At 40.9% G+C, this 15802-nt stretch overlaps 1 protein-coding gene across 1 annotated transcript in view; it reads left to right on the top strand.

Moving 5' to 3' along the window:
- The first annotated feature begins 5512 nt into the window (after nucleotides 1-5512).
- The window catches only part of TBCA (tubulin folding cofactor A), a 70175-nt gene continuing 59885 nt past the window's right edge, over nucleotides 5513-15802 (top strand). Inside the window, exon 1 of the mRNA XM_046000588.1 lies at nucleotides 5513-5672. Coding sequence (XP_045856544.1) covers nucleotides 5620-5672 — 53 coding nt within the window. The 5' untranslated portion in view covers nucleotides 5513-5619. The remainder of the gene's footprint in view (nucleotides 5673-15802) is intronic.

The raw sequence follows: 15802 nt of genomic DNA on the forward strand, positions 1-15802 counted from the left end.
TGTATTAAGGTACAGTATATCAGCTATTCAGTGCATATGTTGTATCCTGGGGAATGAAGCCCCGACCAAGTTATAACATTAGCTGAGGCTTTATCAGGTTATTCTACCTTTCTGTTAAACTGGTTGCTTCTAGGTGATGAAACATATGGTAAGATCAGAAGATTCTGTGGTCCCATTATTATACTTCTTTTTTTTAAAAAAGATTTATTTATTTATTTATTTGACAGACAGGGATCACTGGTAGGCAGAGAGGCAGCCAGAGAGAGAGAGGAAGGGAAGCAGGCTCCCTGCTGAGCAGAGAGCCCGACGCGGGGCTCGATCCCAGGATCCCAGGACCCTGGGATCACGACCTGAGCCGAAGGCAGAGGCTTTAACCCACTGAGCCACCCAGGCGCCCTTATACTTCTTTTGATCTCAGGCAATGTTGAGTATGATACTCTGTCAAAAAGCAAATCCCTATCTAGAGTAAATGTCATTTCTGGTAAGGATTGATCACTGTCTATGTCAGTTTAGATCCTTCAAGAAGGAGAAACCAAGATAGGATTAGACATGCAAGGATCTATTGAAGGAAACACGTGTGAAGGACATGAGCTGGGAGAAACTTCAGACTGCAATACAGATGTGGTCTGACACCTGTGAAAAGGAAGGAAGGAAAGATTGGGTAGAAAGAGCTTTAGACTTCAGTGAAGTTCTTGTGAAGTCCTCCCAGGTTGATGAGGCGTTCCTGAGCAAAGGTTTCCCATTAGAGGAATCCCACCTTGGACAGGAATCATCTAGCTCTGATACCACTGCTGTGCTTAGTAACTGGCTGGGAGAGAAGCATGTCCTTGGAGTAAATACATGGATCCAAAGGTGTAGAAGCTCAAGGCTGACAGTTAACTATGCTTCACACAGTAGTTTCTCTTAAAGGTAGACCTGAACAGTGTACTCTCATGGTTGCCACATTGTACATTCCAGAGAGGAAGGGGTCTTATGTAATCAAGCTTTCAACCAGATAGTCTTCTCCTGGAATGGCGCCATATCAAGGGCTCAGTACTGGTCTCTGCTGCTGGTAGGGTAGACATTCATCAAGAGCAGCAGCTAGGTCAGCCTCTAGGAAAAGGAGTCCATGCATTGTCTCTACATTAGTTATCTATTGCTGCATAACAAAGTACCTCAGTGTTATCTCACCCTCAATATAAAGCCACTGACCAAGTGCTCTGTTAGCCACTTTGCAGCAGGAAGATTTCTCTTTCCAAGTGTCCTTTATGGCAACCTCTAACTGGGCTATCGTGCAGCAGCAGTCCCTATAGAGTTAACATCTACTTATTGTACTGACCCATCTGTGGATGAGGTCCATATTTCCTTTCTCCATTACAAAACTTTTGTTGAAGGGAACCCCCAGAGAAGCCATAGAGTTGAAGGAGATGTTTTGGTAAAACTAATAGAATTAGAGGTCCTAGGAATTTACAGGTAACTTCTGGATCTGCCCAGGCTCAATCCCAGATGTACCATTTTTGCATAATGGATTACTATTATGCCCACCCATAATGAATCCGTTAACACTCCTCTGATAATTGGTGGCTTTGTCCCTTTAATTTCTTGGTGGCCCACAGTGTTTCTGGGTTGTCTTTCAAAAAGTGAGTATTTCTCTGCCACAACAGGCATGACCTATATGTCTTTCTCCTCTTCGGATTTACCAGAGACTCCACACAGTATCCTTAGTCATGAGATGAGTCAGCATCATTGAATCTCCTGGTTTGTGTGCCGCAAATAGTAGGGGAGCTTGTCCTGCAGCCCAAACTAGATGCAGAACCCCACTCTTGCTGTCCCCCACTTATAGCTGCTGTGTTCTGCTTCACCTGATTAATCTGCCAGAATAGTATTCCCGAGTGCAGCATATTACTACCCCACTTACTTGGAAAGTGATTCCGAGGTCAGGAATGAGCAATGGATAAAAGAAACTGGGAAAGGAGAAAAGGAAATGCATGCGTGGTTTATTGAGTTTGTCAGTTGCTACAGGTGACTGGTATTTGATTCCATGGGATCAACTGAGGAGATTTATGAAATATGTCTTCTGTGTGGAGAGCTAAAGAGGGGGAGCATTTGATCTATAGGCCGCTGAAGTACTGGGTTGTACACACATGTGTACTGAGAAGTTTCCCATGTGTGTCTCCCTTGTCTGTGGGACTCTGGCCTAGGCTTGAAGCAAGGTACTTCCAGATTACAGTCCTGCAATGCTGGTCAAAGCCCGAGTGTGGCTGGATGCCACCACAGTAGCTCCAGTTACAAGGAGGACCAAGAGAATTTGAAAAAAAATGTACAAGTAGCAGAGAAGAAAGTGAATCTTCTAGATCTCTTTAGAAGAGGTGCAATTCCTAATGATGAAGGAACCATTTCAAGTCTCACCAGCACCCAGACGTAACTATCAGAGGCACTTTACAAAAATGTACTTCTGTCAGGAGTTTATTTAAATGATCTCTCCAGGGATGTCTTCTCCAGTTGGCCACCTGGTTCTACTCAACAGAAGTATAGCATCAGAGCAACTGCATGTTAGGCCTATATAAGTCTCACTGAGTGCAGGTTGTCTCAGAGTTCAAGGAAAGTAAAGACATGACCAGTCTTTGTTTTGTGTCAAAATTAGAAATCTATCTCAGTCCCATATTTGACTTTTCTTTAACTCAGAAAATACTTACTATGCATCTCCTAAGAACTAGGCATTGAGCTTGGTGTTGAGGAGACTAAGATGAATGTATGTGGCCTCTCTTGAGGAGCTTGTAGTCAATTGGGAGAGAGTGGCATGGAGGGATGGTGAGACAGCGTTTGTAGCTCTGCAAGCATATGGGGAAAAGAACTAGTTATTTGTGAGGGAATCTACAGTGTTCTTTAGTAAAATATTACCACAACCCTCCAAAATCAGCAAGGGAAGAATTGCCACTCAGAGAGGAGATAACTATACTTTCCTCTTCTTGCTCTGACAGATTCCTCCAGTTTGGGGGGATCTCCTCAACCCTCAGTCTCAAATGTTGATAAATGTATCCCTTACAGAGTCTCCTATGGATTCATTCCTATAGTTCACCTCAGACCCAGGGTGGAATATTTAAAAACAGCTCAATTAAGGTTTAGGGGTAGCAGAACAAAAGGTTGCCAGACAGTGAGAAATGTACATTACATAGTTTGTATTTCTTCTTTTTCTTCCTTTTTTTTTAAGTAGCCCAGCTTGGAACCCAACATGGGGTTTGAATCACGACCCTGAGATCAAGACATGAGCTGAGATCAAGAGTTGGATGCCCAACTGACTGAGCCATTCCGGTGCCCCATTTTGTACATTTCTATATTCATATGAATGTGCATCCTACCGGGTTCTTAGTTTCCTGTTTAGGACCTCTTTCCCAGATTACTTATTTATTTAATGAACCCTTTGTATAGGGCTTACTAAGTACCAGCACTATCCTAAACACTTTACAAATGTTAACTTATTTTAAGCTTTATAACAACCTGATGAGGTGGGTATTAGTATCACCCACATTTTAAAGAGGAAAAAACTGGGGCATAGAGAGGTTAGTAACTTGTCCAATTTTACACAGTAAGAAGCAGAGCTATGATGTGCCCTTAGGTCGTCAGGGCCAGAGTTCATGTTCTTAACCACTACTGTAAACTCCTGACATTAGGGACAATTTCACCTGATTTCTTGTCCTTAAGGGTGGGGCCAAACTCCATGATCTTAACCCATAGCCTCAAGTGTACAATAGAATATAGACAGACACAGATAAACACACACGGTCCTTAAGGGCCTGGGCATGGACCTGGGTATACACAGCAGCAGCGGCAGTCTTTGGGTTATAGTAATCACTGGCTTACAGTAAAGTCGCAGATACAGAATCATTAAAATAAAGGAAAGAAAGGACAGAAGGGTAGAGATGGAATTGGGGTTGGAAAAGACAGTGTTTACATCAGAAAACCTGAAACTCCTGCAAACAAGCATGCAACTTAGCTCTGAAGTTCTGGAAATCAAGGCAAAAACACTATGAAGAGTACATGGCTTTTATTGCCTAACTGAAGGAAGATCCTTGACAGTTCCAGACCCCTAGTTGCACAATCTTTTGGTTTGTGGGTTTGGTTGCTGTTGTTTCTTTGCCTTAAAGGGGCTCCCAGTAACTTAATATTAATGATCGACTAGATTTCTAACCATAGCATTTTGCTCTGGTAAGTTTGCTGGTTTTTTTGTTTTGTTTTGGAACCCCATCTCTGCCTCACCTCCAGTAGGTCATAAATTTGCTGTGTCACTTGAAATTGTGTTTCAGTGTGCCACCAGTCGGTTGACATTATTTATTGAACTTAAGATCTACTGTGTATGGAACCTGGATCTTGAAAGACTTTCAAACAATGATTTTTAAAAGAAATATACTAAAAATAAAATTTAATATTGGTTGATTCAGAAGCATGCAGGCAGCATTGAATAGGGAGAGATCAGTCATGGTAGACTTTCTCCAGAAGGTGGGTTTTGATCCTGGATTTAAACTAAAGGTCTTGCAGTGGCAGGGGTGGGAGAGTGTTCCAGAGCTAGCCATGAATGAGGAAATCAAGTGTAGGGAATGCAAAAGACAATCGGGTAGGGTAGGTGTCTTTGAAGGATGATACCAAGAAATAAGAAAACAAAGGAGGCTCTGCCCTGCATCCTTTGGGGGACTTCATCAGGAAGAGGCTGTGTGGAGGTGCACTTCTTTATGCAACAGACATGTTGTTTGAAAGTATAAAACAAGAGTCAAAAGTAGAGTATCTACTGCGCATCAGGCACTGAGATTTAATTTTCATATTTACTCTGTAAAGTGGGCATTATTTCCATTTTGCATACAAGGCAGTGGGCTCAGCAGTGAGGTTAAGTGGCCCATGTGCCCAGTGTTGTTTAATTGACTCCAGCGTCGGTTGGTTTGTGTGACCACCAAGCCCAAGCTTTGGTATGCCACATAAATTTTTGTAAGTTGAATATTTAAGATAAGCAAGTGGTGATGATTATTTTAATAAGTCCTAGAGTTATTTCCTTTGTGAGTTACATGTCTATAAACATGTTTTGCAAAGGTCCGAGGTAGAGGGTAAAGATTTTCTTGACTGAGTGCATGATGGTAGTTTATTTCATTAAACATGTATTACTTTGTCCCATTTGACACCAGATAACGACACCAAAAATATCCTTAATACAATTTTTAGGTCATTCTGTCCATTAAGCAGATAATTTCGCAAAGCAATGTCATGGCCAACCAATCTACAGGAGAAGATACTGAAGTTTCCCACAACGCCCAGGCTGTGGAGACCGGGAAAAGTGTAACTTGTGACCACACTAAAAGAAAGGCTGTTCAAACACTAAAAGGAAGGCTGTCCAAGCGAGACGAGGACAGGTTCCACGAGCGGGAAAGTGGGTAGAAGCGGATGACAGCAGGTGCAGAGTGTGACCATCCCCAGGCCCGCGATCCACCCGCCCCGACCCCGCCCATCGGTGTGGCCTGCAGCAGGGCCGCGCCGGGGTCTGCGCATGCGCGCTGGGCCACGGCGACTACGCGAACAGTACCACCTCCTACGCGCAGTCTTTCTCCACGGTTACCCTAGCTCTCCACCCCTCCTTTCCGCGGCGCTCGAGGGATCATGGCCGATCCTCGCGTAAGGCAGATCAAGATCAAAACCGGCGTGGTGAAGCGGTAAGGAGCCGTGAGCGGCGCACACGCCAGCGCCTCGTCTCCTTAGCCTTATGGCGGCCCGAGAGGTTGGGCGGAGCCTCCGCAGGCCCGAAGCGGGCTCCGGACTCCAGGCCTCACCTGGGTCTCGGCGGCCCGCGGGGCTAGGTCGGGGACGCAGTAAGGGACGCGCTGAAGCCTGAGTCCACGAGCCGGGACACGCCCCTCCCCTGCCTTTCATCAGGACAAACCGAGCCGTTGGGCGGTGAGGGTCGGCGCGCCCCGCCTCTCGGGCGCCGGCGGTTGGGGAGACCCGGGAGCGGCGGCAGGGGAGGTGGAGGAGCGGCTGCAGGGGAGGTGGAGGGGCGGCGGCCCGGAGGCGGAGAGGGTTCGGTTTGGGGTCGTACCTCCGGTTTGCGCGGCCGCGGGTCTCCCTGCCCTACTTGACTGGTGGGAGGCGGATCAGTTCATTACCAGCCCTCAGGTGGAAGCGCAAGCCCGTTCTAAACTTTAGAGGGGACGCCGAAATCCGGGCCCTTGTCAGAAAGGAGGCCTTGTTGCGGCCCTGTGATCTAACATGGCAGGCGGGACTCCCAGTCTCTGAGAACTTCCAGCACACTCATCAAAACTTCTGTGGCCTACCTCTCCCCCGTCAGCTTCCCCGAAGCTCGCCCCGGAGCTTGTGGGATGCTGTTTAAATAACTATCCTGGGTAGGCCAGTCCTGTAATTGGCCGTAATTCTGAGTGCTGTTAGACACTTCAGTACTTATTAGACTTTTATGGTTCAGACCCGAGAAATCAAACTTTTGGATGGGGCATTCTCGGAAAAAAAGATAAACAGCCCCCAGAAGAAGCAGGTTATCTTGCAGTAGAAATAAATGTCTGATCCTAGCCGTTTGGCTCCTTCCTCTTTGCCTACCTTTCCTCCCTTTGTTGGTATTTCCACCGGAGGAAGGACAGGCAAAGGGAAGAATAAATTCACTTACTGAGATACAGCCTCTGAGGCTTAGCACAGGATTGCACTGTACTTTCCTAGAAACTTTATTGTTACGGCAGTAGGAAGATTCTGTGAATAGTACTTAAAGCACAGCCTTTTCTCAAGTGAGACTGTTTGGGTTCAAATCTTGATTCTGCCATTTATTATGTATTGTTGAATGCCTTACATTGCGCCGTGGCTCAGTTGCTCCATCTGTGCAATGGAATTAGTAGGCACCTCATGCACCTATTGGAAGAAATGTCTGCTATACTGTTTAACACAGTATGTGGCAAATAGAAAGTGGCTAGTAAATGTTAACAATAATATTGTTTGTGTACCTGTTTTACAAATGAGAAGCTGAGGCTTAATGAAGTTAAAGTAGAAAAACTAAACTTGTGCTAGTTAATGGCAGTATAGGGAAAAGATCCAAAGTTTCTGATCTACAACTGTTTAAACTGCAATGCTCTAAAAAATAGTAGGAGGGAAATTGACATGCATAATTGAAAATATAAATAATTTGCACTATCACTCACCCTAGAAGTCTGTTGTTCACTTTTGCTAGATTTTGTTTATGTCGTTTTAGTAACTATTCGCTAGAAGTACCAGGGTAGGCCAAAAGTCATGAGAAATGACTTCTAATGGTAGTTTTCCGTTAATTAACTGTATGATCTTGTCCTTTCTCATCCTAATGGTCTACACTAGTTTATAAAATTAGTTCTAGTAGTTATATGATTATAATACATATTCTAGAAAAAAACACCCATTTAAATAGTTAATAATCTAAATTTTTTGGCTTTCAAAAATTGTCAAGTGAGTATGGAAATAGTTTAGTTTTCAATTTATTTCAGTAGTAGAGCATTATCAAACTTCAATTTTGATTCTTCATACTTAAGTACAAAAAATTTATCGTTTTTGTGAAACCCCTTTGTAATTTACTGTTTACTTAAAATTTACACATTTACTCAAATTGCTTATAAATTACTGGAAATGTCTCCACAGATTTTTTTTTCATATTTTTTCTAATGACAGTTTAGTGTAGAGCTTCCCCAGTTGTACTAAAAGATACATTCTTTAGAAAACCTAAAACTTCTATTTTAACTGTTCATTATTTATATTTTACCTTGGTAGACAACCATCTAAATCCATAAATACTGTTCCCTGTCTCTCTTCTGTTATTTTTTTTGCTGGAAAGTTACTTTACTATGACTCTTTCCATCTTTTGTTTTAGTGTCCTGTTTTTAAAATTACACATTTTACTTGAGCAAAGAAAAAAGTAGGTAACACAGATACAGCAGCAACATATTAATAATTGTTAGGGTGGAATAATCGTGGGCTTCAGTGTTCTTCTCTGTATATGTTTAAAATTTTTCATAATAATAAGGTCCTCAAAGTTATGCGTTTCTTGCCTCCAAATTTAGTTTCAGTGACTTCTTGAGTAGTTTTATGATTCAGACATGTTTTGTGAACAAATTCAATGGTTTTTTTAAAGCAGTGGTCTAAAACCCAATATCTGTTCTCAGCACCTTTTTTCCTAGCCAGGTGTTAATTTCCCATAGCCTCATTTCCCTTCAGAAGTCCTAACTTCTATTTGAAAGAAGACATTTAAAGTCATCATTCCTGTCTCCAGTTACTTCGGTTTTTCTCTCCAGGAGTTGAGAGCCATTAGAATTATATTCTAGTTATTAGTCCTACAGTTCAGTATCAGTGGCTCTCCTAGGGAGGGTGAATTCTTAGAGTTTAGTGTCTAATCAATCTGCTAGAATACTTCAGGTGATCCAGAAGTTCCCCATAGTGGGTTTTAGTAAGAAATCTGAGCAGGGAGGCGGAAAGTTACTAGAGTATGGAAATAGGCAGTAAGTAGATGATGGTATTTGGCAAGAGAGATCAGTGAATGAAATAGGAGAGTCTCAGTGTGTTTCCAAAATGGTGAAGGCAATCCAGTGATGGCAGCCATGCTGGCAAAGTAGAAGCAAGTTTCTTTTCTTTTCTTTTCTTTTTAAGATTTTATTTATTTATTTGACAGAGAGGGAGAGATCATAAGTAGGTAGAGAGGCAGACAGAGAGAGAGGGGGAAGCAGGCTCCCCGCTGAGCAGGACCCTGGGATCATGACCTGAGCTGAAGGCAGAGGTTTAACCCACTGAGCCCCCCAGGGGCTCCCTAGAAGCAAGTTTTAAGGGCTTTAGGGAAGGCCCTACAGAAACAGGCAGAAGCCTTATGGTCCCCTAGACCTAAAGAAACTTTGTTATCTCATATGGTAACAAAGGGAAAGGATCTGATTGCTGGAAATAGATTTTGAGAGAGATTAGAACCCTAGAAACAAGGAAGAGTCCAGTTACTAGGAATGGTTTTTAAGAGTTGGACAGCAATGAGGCTAACTTGTACTGAACCTCTTGAGAACTTCTTAAATATCCCCTTCCCAGTAACGGGATTGTTTTTCCAGAGCTGATTATGGCTGTGAGAGATGTGTGCAGTTTCTTCAAGCAGCAGCCTTTGTTCACATGTGAGTCATTATTTAATAAGTATTAGTGGGTTCAGGTCTGGCAGGTGCTTTTTAAAGTTACAGATCTGTGTTTCAGGCAGATTGCTAGACATACTGGTATCTGTCACTGGATCACAGCTAATGTAGAAGCTCTAGGAGGGAGTTACCAAATACCTCTCCAATTTTTATTTTCTCCAGCGCATAATTGAAAATCCTCCCACTTCCTTTCTTTAAATATATATGTGTGTGTATAATATATATATATATATATATATTTGGTGGCATCAGTTGTCCCAATTTACCTGGGGTTGAGGGGTTTCTAAGACATAGACTCGTTGGTGCTAACACTGGGAAAGTCAGTCAAAGCTGGGTGATTTGTATTAGTACTTCTGTAACTAGCTAACATAGCACTGTTCTGTGTGCCATGATTTATTTGAAGGCTATTTACTGATAATACAACTGTGAACTGAATGTAGTACCTTACTTAAATTAAAACTTAACTGTGTCCTGTAAATATGAATCCTTGCCAGAGTAGTTTTCTGTATCAGTTTAAATTGTTAGTGATTTAGAAAATAACTTTCATTAAAGTAGAAGAAAATAGAGGCTCAATGTTAAATATTGATATGGTATTTCAGCTCAATGATCTGTGTCTACCATAAATTCCCAAGTAAGATTTGTGTTTATAAAAGAAGTATTTTTTACTAGATTTATGGTAAATACAGGAAGTACTTTTGCAAAAACAAACTGTTGTCATGCATTTAACATGAAAGTTTATTTAATAACCTTAAAACCAAGTTATTTTCAGTAAAGCTTGCCAAATTAGCCCACTGGTGAGTGAATTAAGTGATTAAAAATACTTTCTTAAATATATCTTTTCATAACCATTTTAGATTGGTAGTGGTTTAAAATCCAACGTGAACAAAGAATGTTAGGGCATTGGAAATAGCACTGACATTGGCCCATAGTTTTCCTCTGATTAAATGAAAGTGACACCAGTAGATTAGAATGAGACTAGGACAATTCACACTGCAATTGTGTTAGTTTAACTTTAACAATCTTTTAACACTCTTGTTTAAATGTAGCTGACATACCATAATTACAAATCTACAAGCCTTGATTATAGAATTTTACATCATGAATCAGTGGGGAAATTGTATTGATTTTTTTTTTTAAGCAAGCACCTTTCCCAAACTATGGCATCTTCCCAAATGTTTATACCTTTACCTCTGATATACAGTTGTTTATGATATATACACTGTGTACAGCAGACATAATAACAACATAAAAGGAAAATTTCCATATTATTAAATATATATTCATATATAATGCATATAATATACTCTATTGATATACATTGTATGTATATACTGAATACATTTATTGTGCTGACATAAAAGTGAAAAATAGGAATGATACATATATTTGCATAGACATAGTTACAGTTTTTCCCCTGTAGCTTTAGTTGTTTATATACTTCTTATAAAGATGGATAGAGGTATGGTGGACAGAGGTTTAGAATATAACCCTGAAAATTTCCTGTAAGCTTTAGTAGTTTTTTTTAATCTTCTCTTCTCCCACATCATACCCCTTTGATTTGAGTTAAAGTAGTTCAACCAAAATGGCCAACTTCCTGCCTTGAAATTTAGCCAACTCCTTTTGGAATTTTTGTAATGTATTCTGTTCTCCAATGCAATGGTCAAAGGCAGTGTCAAAATGGATTGCAGGTGGTCAGCTCTTCACCACCTTCTGCCAGCTACTTGGCAAGCAGTGACTTTTAGAAGCTACACAGCTGGCAACCAGATGTCTCTTCAAGCTGGAAGGGGAGTTATTTAAGGCCACTTATGACCATGGTTTTCCCAACACAAGCTATATTATTCTGTGAGTTGAATGTGGAAGTAAATGATCTTTTGACCTCTGTGTGTGTGTGGGGGGGGGGGGGTCTCCGCGCGTGAATGTGTGTGTGTGTTTTCATTGCGGTTTTTGTTTGGTAGAAAATTTTGAAAATCTGTAGTAGAGCAAAGTTGGAAAATTTTGTTAGTAATAACTAGTCCACAATCCTTAGAATATAAATGCTTGGATGTGTGATCTGTTTATTTCAGGGTTCCATTTCCTATAATGATGCTGTTTTATTTGCCCAAATAGAGCTAAGTTTTTTTAAATTTATGATGAAAAAAAATTTTATTTAGATTTAGCCAGCTGGACTCAGTTTAGATGATCCCAGTTTTGTTGGCAATATCCAAAGCATCATATTCAGGAGCCATCCTTCTTCTCTCCATCAGGCCTGATCAGGGTGTTGACCTTGGCCACATCAGTGTCATAGAGCTTCTTCGTAGCCTGTTTGATCTGGTGCTTGTTGGCCTTGACATTCACAATGAACACAAATGTGTTGTTGTCTTCTGTTTTCTTCATGGCTGACTCAATAGTCAGGGGAGCTTGATGATGGCATAGTGATCAAGCTTGTTTCTCCCGGGGGTACTCCTTTGAGGATATTTGGGCTGCCTTCGGAGACGCAGAGTCTTGCTTGGGTTGTTGGAACATAGGTACATACTGATGGATCTTTTTTCGGTGACTGTGGATGCCTTTCAGCACCGCTTTCTTGGCCTTCAAAGCCTTTGCTTTGGGAAAGACAGGAGCTTCCTTCTTATCTTTCAGTACCATCTTCATCTTCGTAAAAGGGTAGAGCTGATTTTTATTTTATTTTTTTAGGAGAAATTTTAAAAAAAAATTTAGAGAGTGAGCGAGCAGTGGGAGAAGGAGAGAGTCTCAAGCAGACTCCACGCTGAGTGTGGAGCTTACCACACTGAGATCATGATCTGAGCTAAAACCAAGAGTTGGATGCTTAACCCAGTGAGCCACCCAGGCACCCCTAGAGATTATTTTTAAATAACATCAGTCATATGACTGATCTGGAAGTCATTTATTTAGCATCTTCACTCAGAACCTACATCTTTAGTCACTTGGTATAGTGTTGGCACTTAAGAAGTACTCAACAAAAGTCTTTCCATTGAACAAATGAATGAATGGAACCTTATTCTGTAAGGATTTTTTGATACAATAAGCAGTAGGGAGCCCTTGAATCAATTACAGTATTACAGTATAATAGTTACTATAGCTGTTTATTGTTACAGTTTGAGTTAAACAAATAGAATCCCAGGCTCCACTTAATACATACTACACATGGAACCCTAGGCAAGTTATTTAACCTTTAAAAGCCACAGTTTTCTTAGCTGAAAAATGGGCTAGTGACAATACCTTTCTCATATTGTCATTAGGAGAATTAGATAAAGTAATCATGTAAAAGTATTTGGCCCCAAACCCTAATTGGTAGTATACCAATTAATTAATTAAACATAATGTCTAATTATGTTAACTGTGGTAATATCATTACCACCATTCTGTAGATACATAAACAATGTGGATATAGGACATAAAGAGGAATGATCTGATCCCCGGAGAGACTGTGAAACTTGCTTTCTTTTAAATTGTGACAAAAATGAGCTTTTGAGTTGCTTGTTATGTTCACTGATTGGCTGCAGAGAGAGAAGGGAGGAATATGAAGCTTGTGTTTTTGAGTCAGCTGTAGGACTTCGTAATGGCCATCTTTCTGTAAACTGCTGAGGCAGTGATGCCCTATTTCCCCTAAAAATCTGTTTATATCAGAGACCTTGTCTTTTTAACAGTTTAAAAAATACTGTATCAATATTACTAACACAATGTAACAAAGCCAGTTTCACTCTTAGTGCTCTTCTGTAAAGCTTATGGTAGGGAAGAGTGGTCAAGGGAGTTTTTGAGAGGCTGTTATTCTAAAATGTATAAATGATTCACCACAACTATCAAAACACATTATTACCGCATCTCTTCCTCCTCCACCTCCTCCTCCCTCCCCCCTCCTCCTCCTCTTCCTCCTTCTTCTTCCCAGAACATCTATTTTGTAACTGCTTGTTGAAATCCTTAAGGTGAACTGGATGCTGCAGCAGCTGCCCTCTTGGGTTTAGGTGTTGTTCCTTCACAGATCTGTGCCTGAATCTTCGGTGTACAATTTTTAGGTACCCCATTCAACCAGTCCCAGTGGTATTTCATCACTTAACCTTGGTGCTCCAGTATTACTTTCTCTTCCATTTGGCTAAGATAGCCACATTTGCCACAGGTTGACTTCCGAAGGCAGTAGGCCTAGAGCCACAGCAGGAGCACAACATGGGTATCTTACTGCTATACTTTCCAAATCTCCTTCCTCAGCTCTTTTACTGTGGCTGAGACCAAAGAATGACATTCTTAAAATTCTAATGCTAGATTATAGTTATTTCCAAACCCTACTTTATCTTTGGTTTTTATTTTTGTGGGTTGGTTTTTTGTTTGTTTGTTTTATTTATTTGATAGAGAGAGAGTGAGCTTGCATAGTGAGGAGGGGCTAAGGGAGAGGGAGTAAGAAACCCAAGCTGACTCCACATTGAGCCCAGAGCCTGATGCAGGGCTTAATCTCAGGACTCTGAGATCACAACCTGGGCTGAATCAAGAGCCCGAGGCCTAAGCTTAGACTGCATCACCTAGACACCCCAAGATTTTATCTCTGGTTTTTACTGAGTTCCATTTGTTTTTGTCACTGAGATCCTTTAACTTGTGCTAAAGAAGTATCTTAGGGAGTCTTATGTATATACATATGTTCTAACTCAGAGTTTGTCTATAAAGGTTATCAGAACAAGTAGGCATCTACTTTTTAACTGCATGACCCTCAGGTTCTGAACTGTACAAAATAGCCTGCTTTTAATATGGCAACCATTGCCTGAAAAATATCTGTACTCTGTTTTTGGAAAACCTGTAAGTCTGCTGAAATGTATTTCCACCTAGATAACTGATACAGCATTATAATTTTGATCTCCAGACCTAGAATGTTAAATTGTAAGGATTCTGCATTATGTCAAGATATACAAAGATTGGGGCACCTGGGTGAGCGCTCAGTGGGTTAAAGCCTCTGCCTTCGGCTCAGGTCATGATCCCAGAGTCCTGGGATCAAGCCCCACATCCGGCTCTCTGTTCAGTCGGGAGCCTGCTTACCTTCCTCTCTCTGCCTGCCTCTCCACCTACTTGTGATCTCTGTCTGTCAAATAAATAAATAAAATCTTTAAAAAAAAAAAAAAGATATACAAAGATTTTCTTAAGACCATACAGGTTTTTTTTGTCACCTTTTTGGGGACCAGAGGGATGGTGTCTAACACATTGTTTTTCACAAAGTAGGCATTTAATACATACTTGTCAGATGAGTTAAGGAATGGAGGAAACTAGAGAAGAGGTCAGTATGGGGGGAACAGCTCAAGAATCTGGAAAAGGTTTGCTTTATAACATTGAGAGATGGAGAAAGTTGATGAATGCTCTAGTTAAACTTTAGGAGCAACAACAGCTCTAAGTTATTGCCTCCTTCAAAGACTTGTCAGGATAGTACTTTTATTAGAGAAACAAGATCAGAAAATTATTTATTTAGATTTTATTTATTTGAGAGAGAGAGTATGAGAGGGGAGAGGGTCAGAGCGAGAAGCAGACTCTCTGCTGAGCGGGTAGCCTGATGTGGGACTTGATCTCGGTACTCTGGAATCATGACCAGAGCTGAAGCCTCAGCTTAGCCAACTGAGCCACCCAGGCACCCTAGAAAATTATTTGTATCAAGGATTTGTTTATAGCATTTTTAAGCTATGTTGGAGACTATTACAGAAGAATTTTTAATGATTAAAGTTCAATCAAGAAAGGTTTTGTAGTTTACCTAGAACTAACCAGAACGCTGTCTCACTTTGATCCTTTTTTTTTTAAGATTTTATATATTTATTTGACAGAGAGAAAACACAAGTAGACAGAGAGGCAGATGGAGGGGAGGGAACCAGGCTCCCCGCTGAGCAGCCCCTGATGTGGGGCTCAATCCCAGGACCCCGAGATCATGATCTGAGCTGAAGGCAGAGGTTTAACCCACTGAACCACCCAGGCGCCCCTCTCTCTTTGATTTTAATAGCGGTAGGTGTGTGTCTATATGTGTTACTGTCCATTAAGTTACTTACAAAAATAGGCTCACCCATTCCAGGGGTTTTTTTGAAATCAAAGAAAAGTAGGAGGGTTATAGGTAAATTGAAATCTTATTATAAGCATTAGGTAGTATTCTAGTTTTGGTGGCTCTCTCCTTAAGGAATCTGTGTTGTTAAGTTATGCAGTGTACGTGTATCTGGATATTTATTCTTAGAATTTCCAAGTGTCACTTTATATAAATCCCTGGTCTCTTAGCTTTATCCTGAACTTTAGACTCATTTTAAAGTATTGAATGAATGCCCTTATTTTAATTTTCACTAAATCTGTTTTCATTCCATCTGATTTCACTCCATCTAACACCAAACTAATTACCTTCTCAAATCTGATCCTCTTCACCTGTTTTCTTTTATGCAGAAAAACAATTATTTTTTTTAAAAAAACCTCCTTGTTTCTTTTTTTTCTTTTCTCTTTTTCCTTTTTTAAAGATTTCACTCATTTATTTCACAGAGAGTATAAGCAGGGGGAGCATCAGAGGGAGAGGGAGAAGTAGGCTCCCCACTGAGCAGGGAGCCTGATGCTGGACTCCATCCCAGGACCCTGGGACGCAGGACCGACTGAGCCACCCAGGCACCCTGAACAATAATTATTTTATGTATAAAAAAAAAAATCTAGAGAAAACACAATAAACCTGA

The sequence above is a fragment of the Meles meles genome, chromosome 3 (genome assembly GCF_922984935.1).
Source record: "Meles meles chromosome 3, mMelMel3.1 paternal haplotype, whole genome shotgun sequence".
Taxonomy (NCBI): Eukaryota; Metazoa; Chordata; class Mammalia; order Carnivora; family Mustelidae; genus Meles; species Meles meles.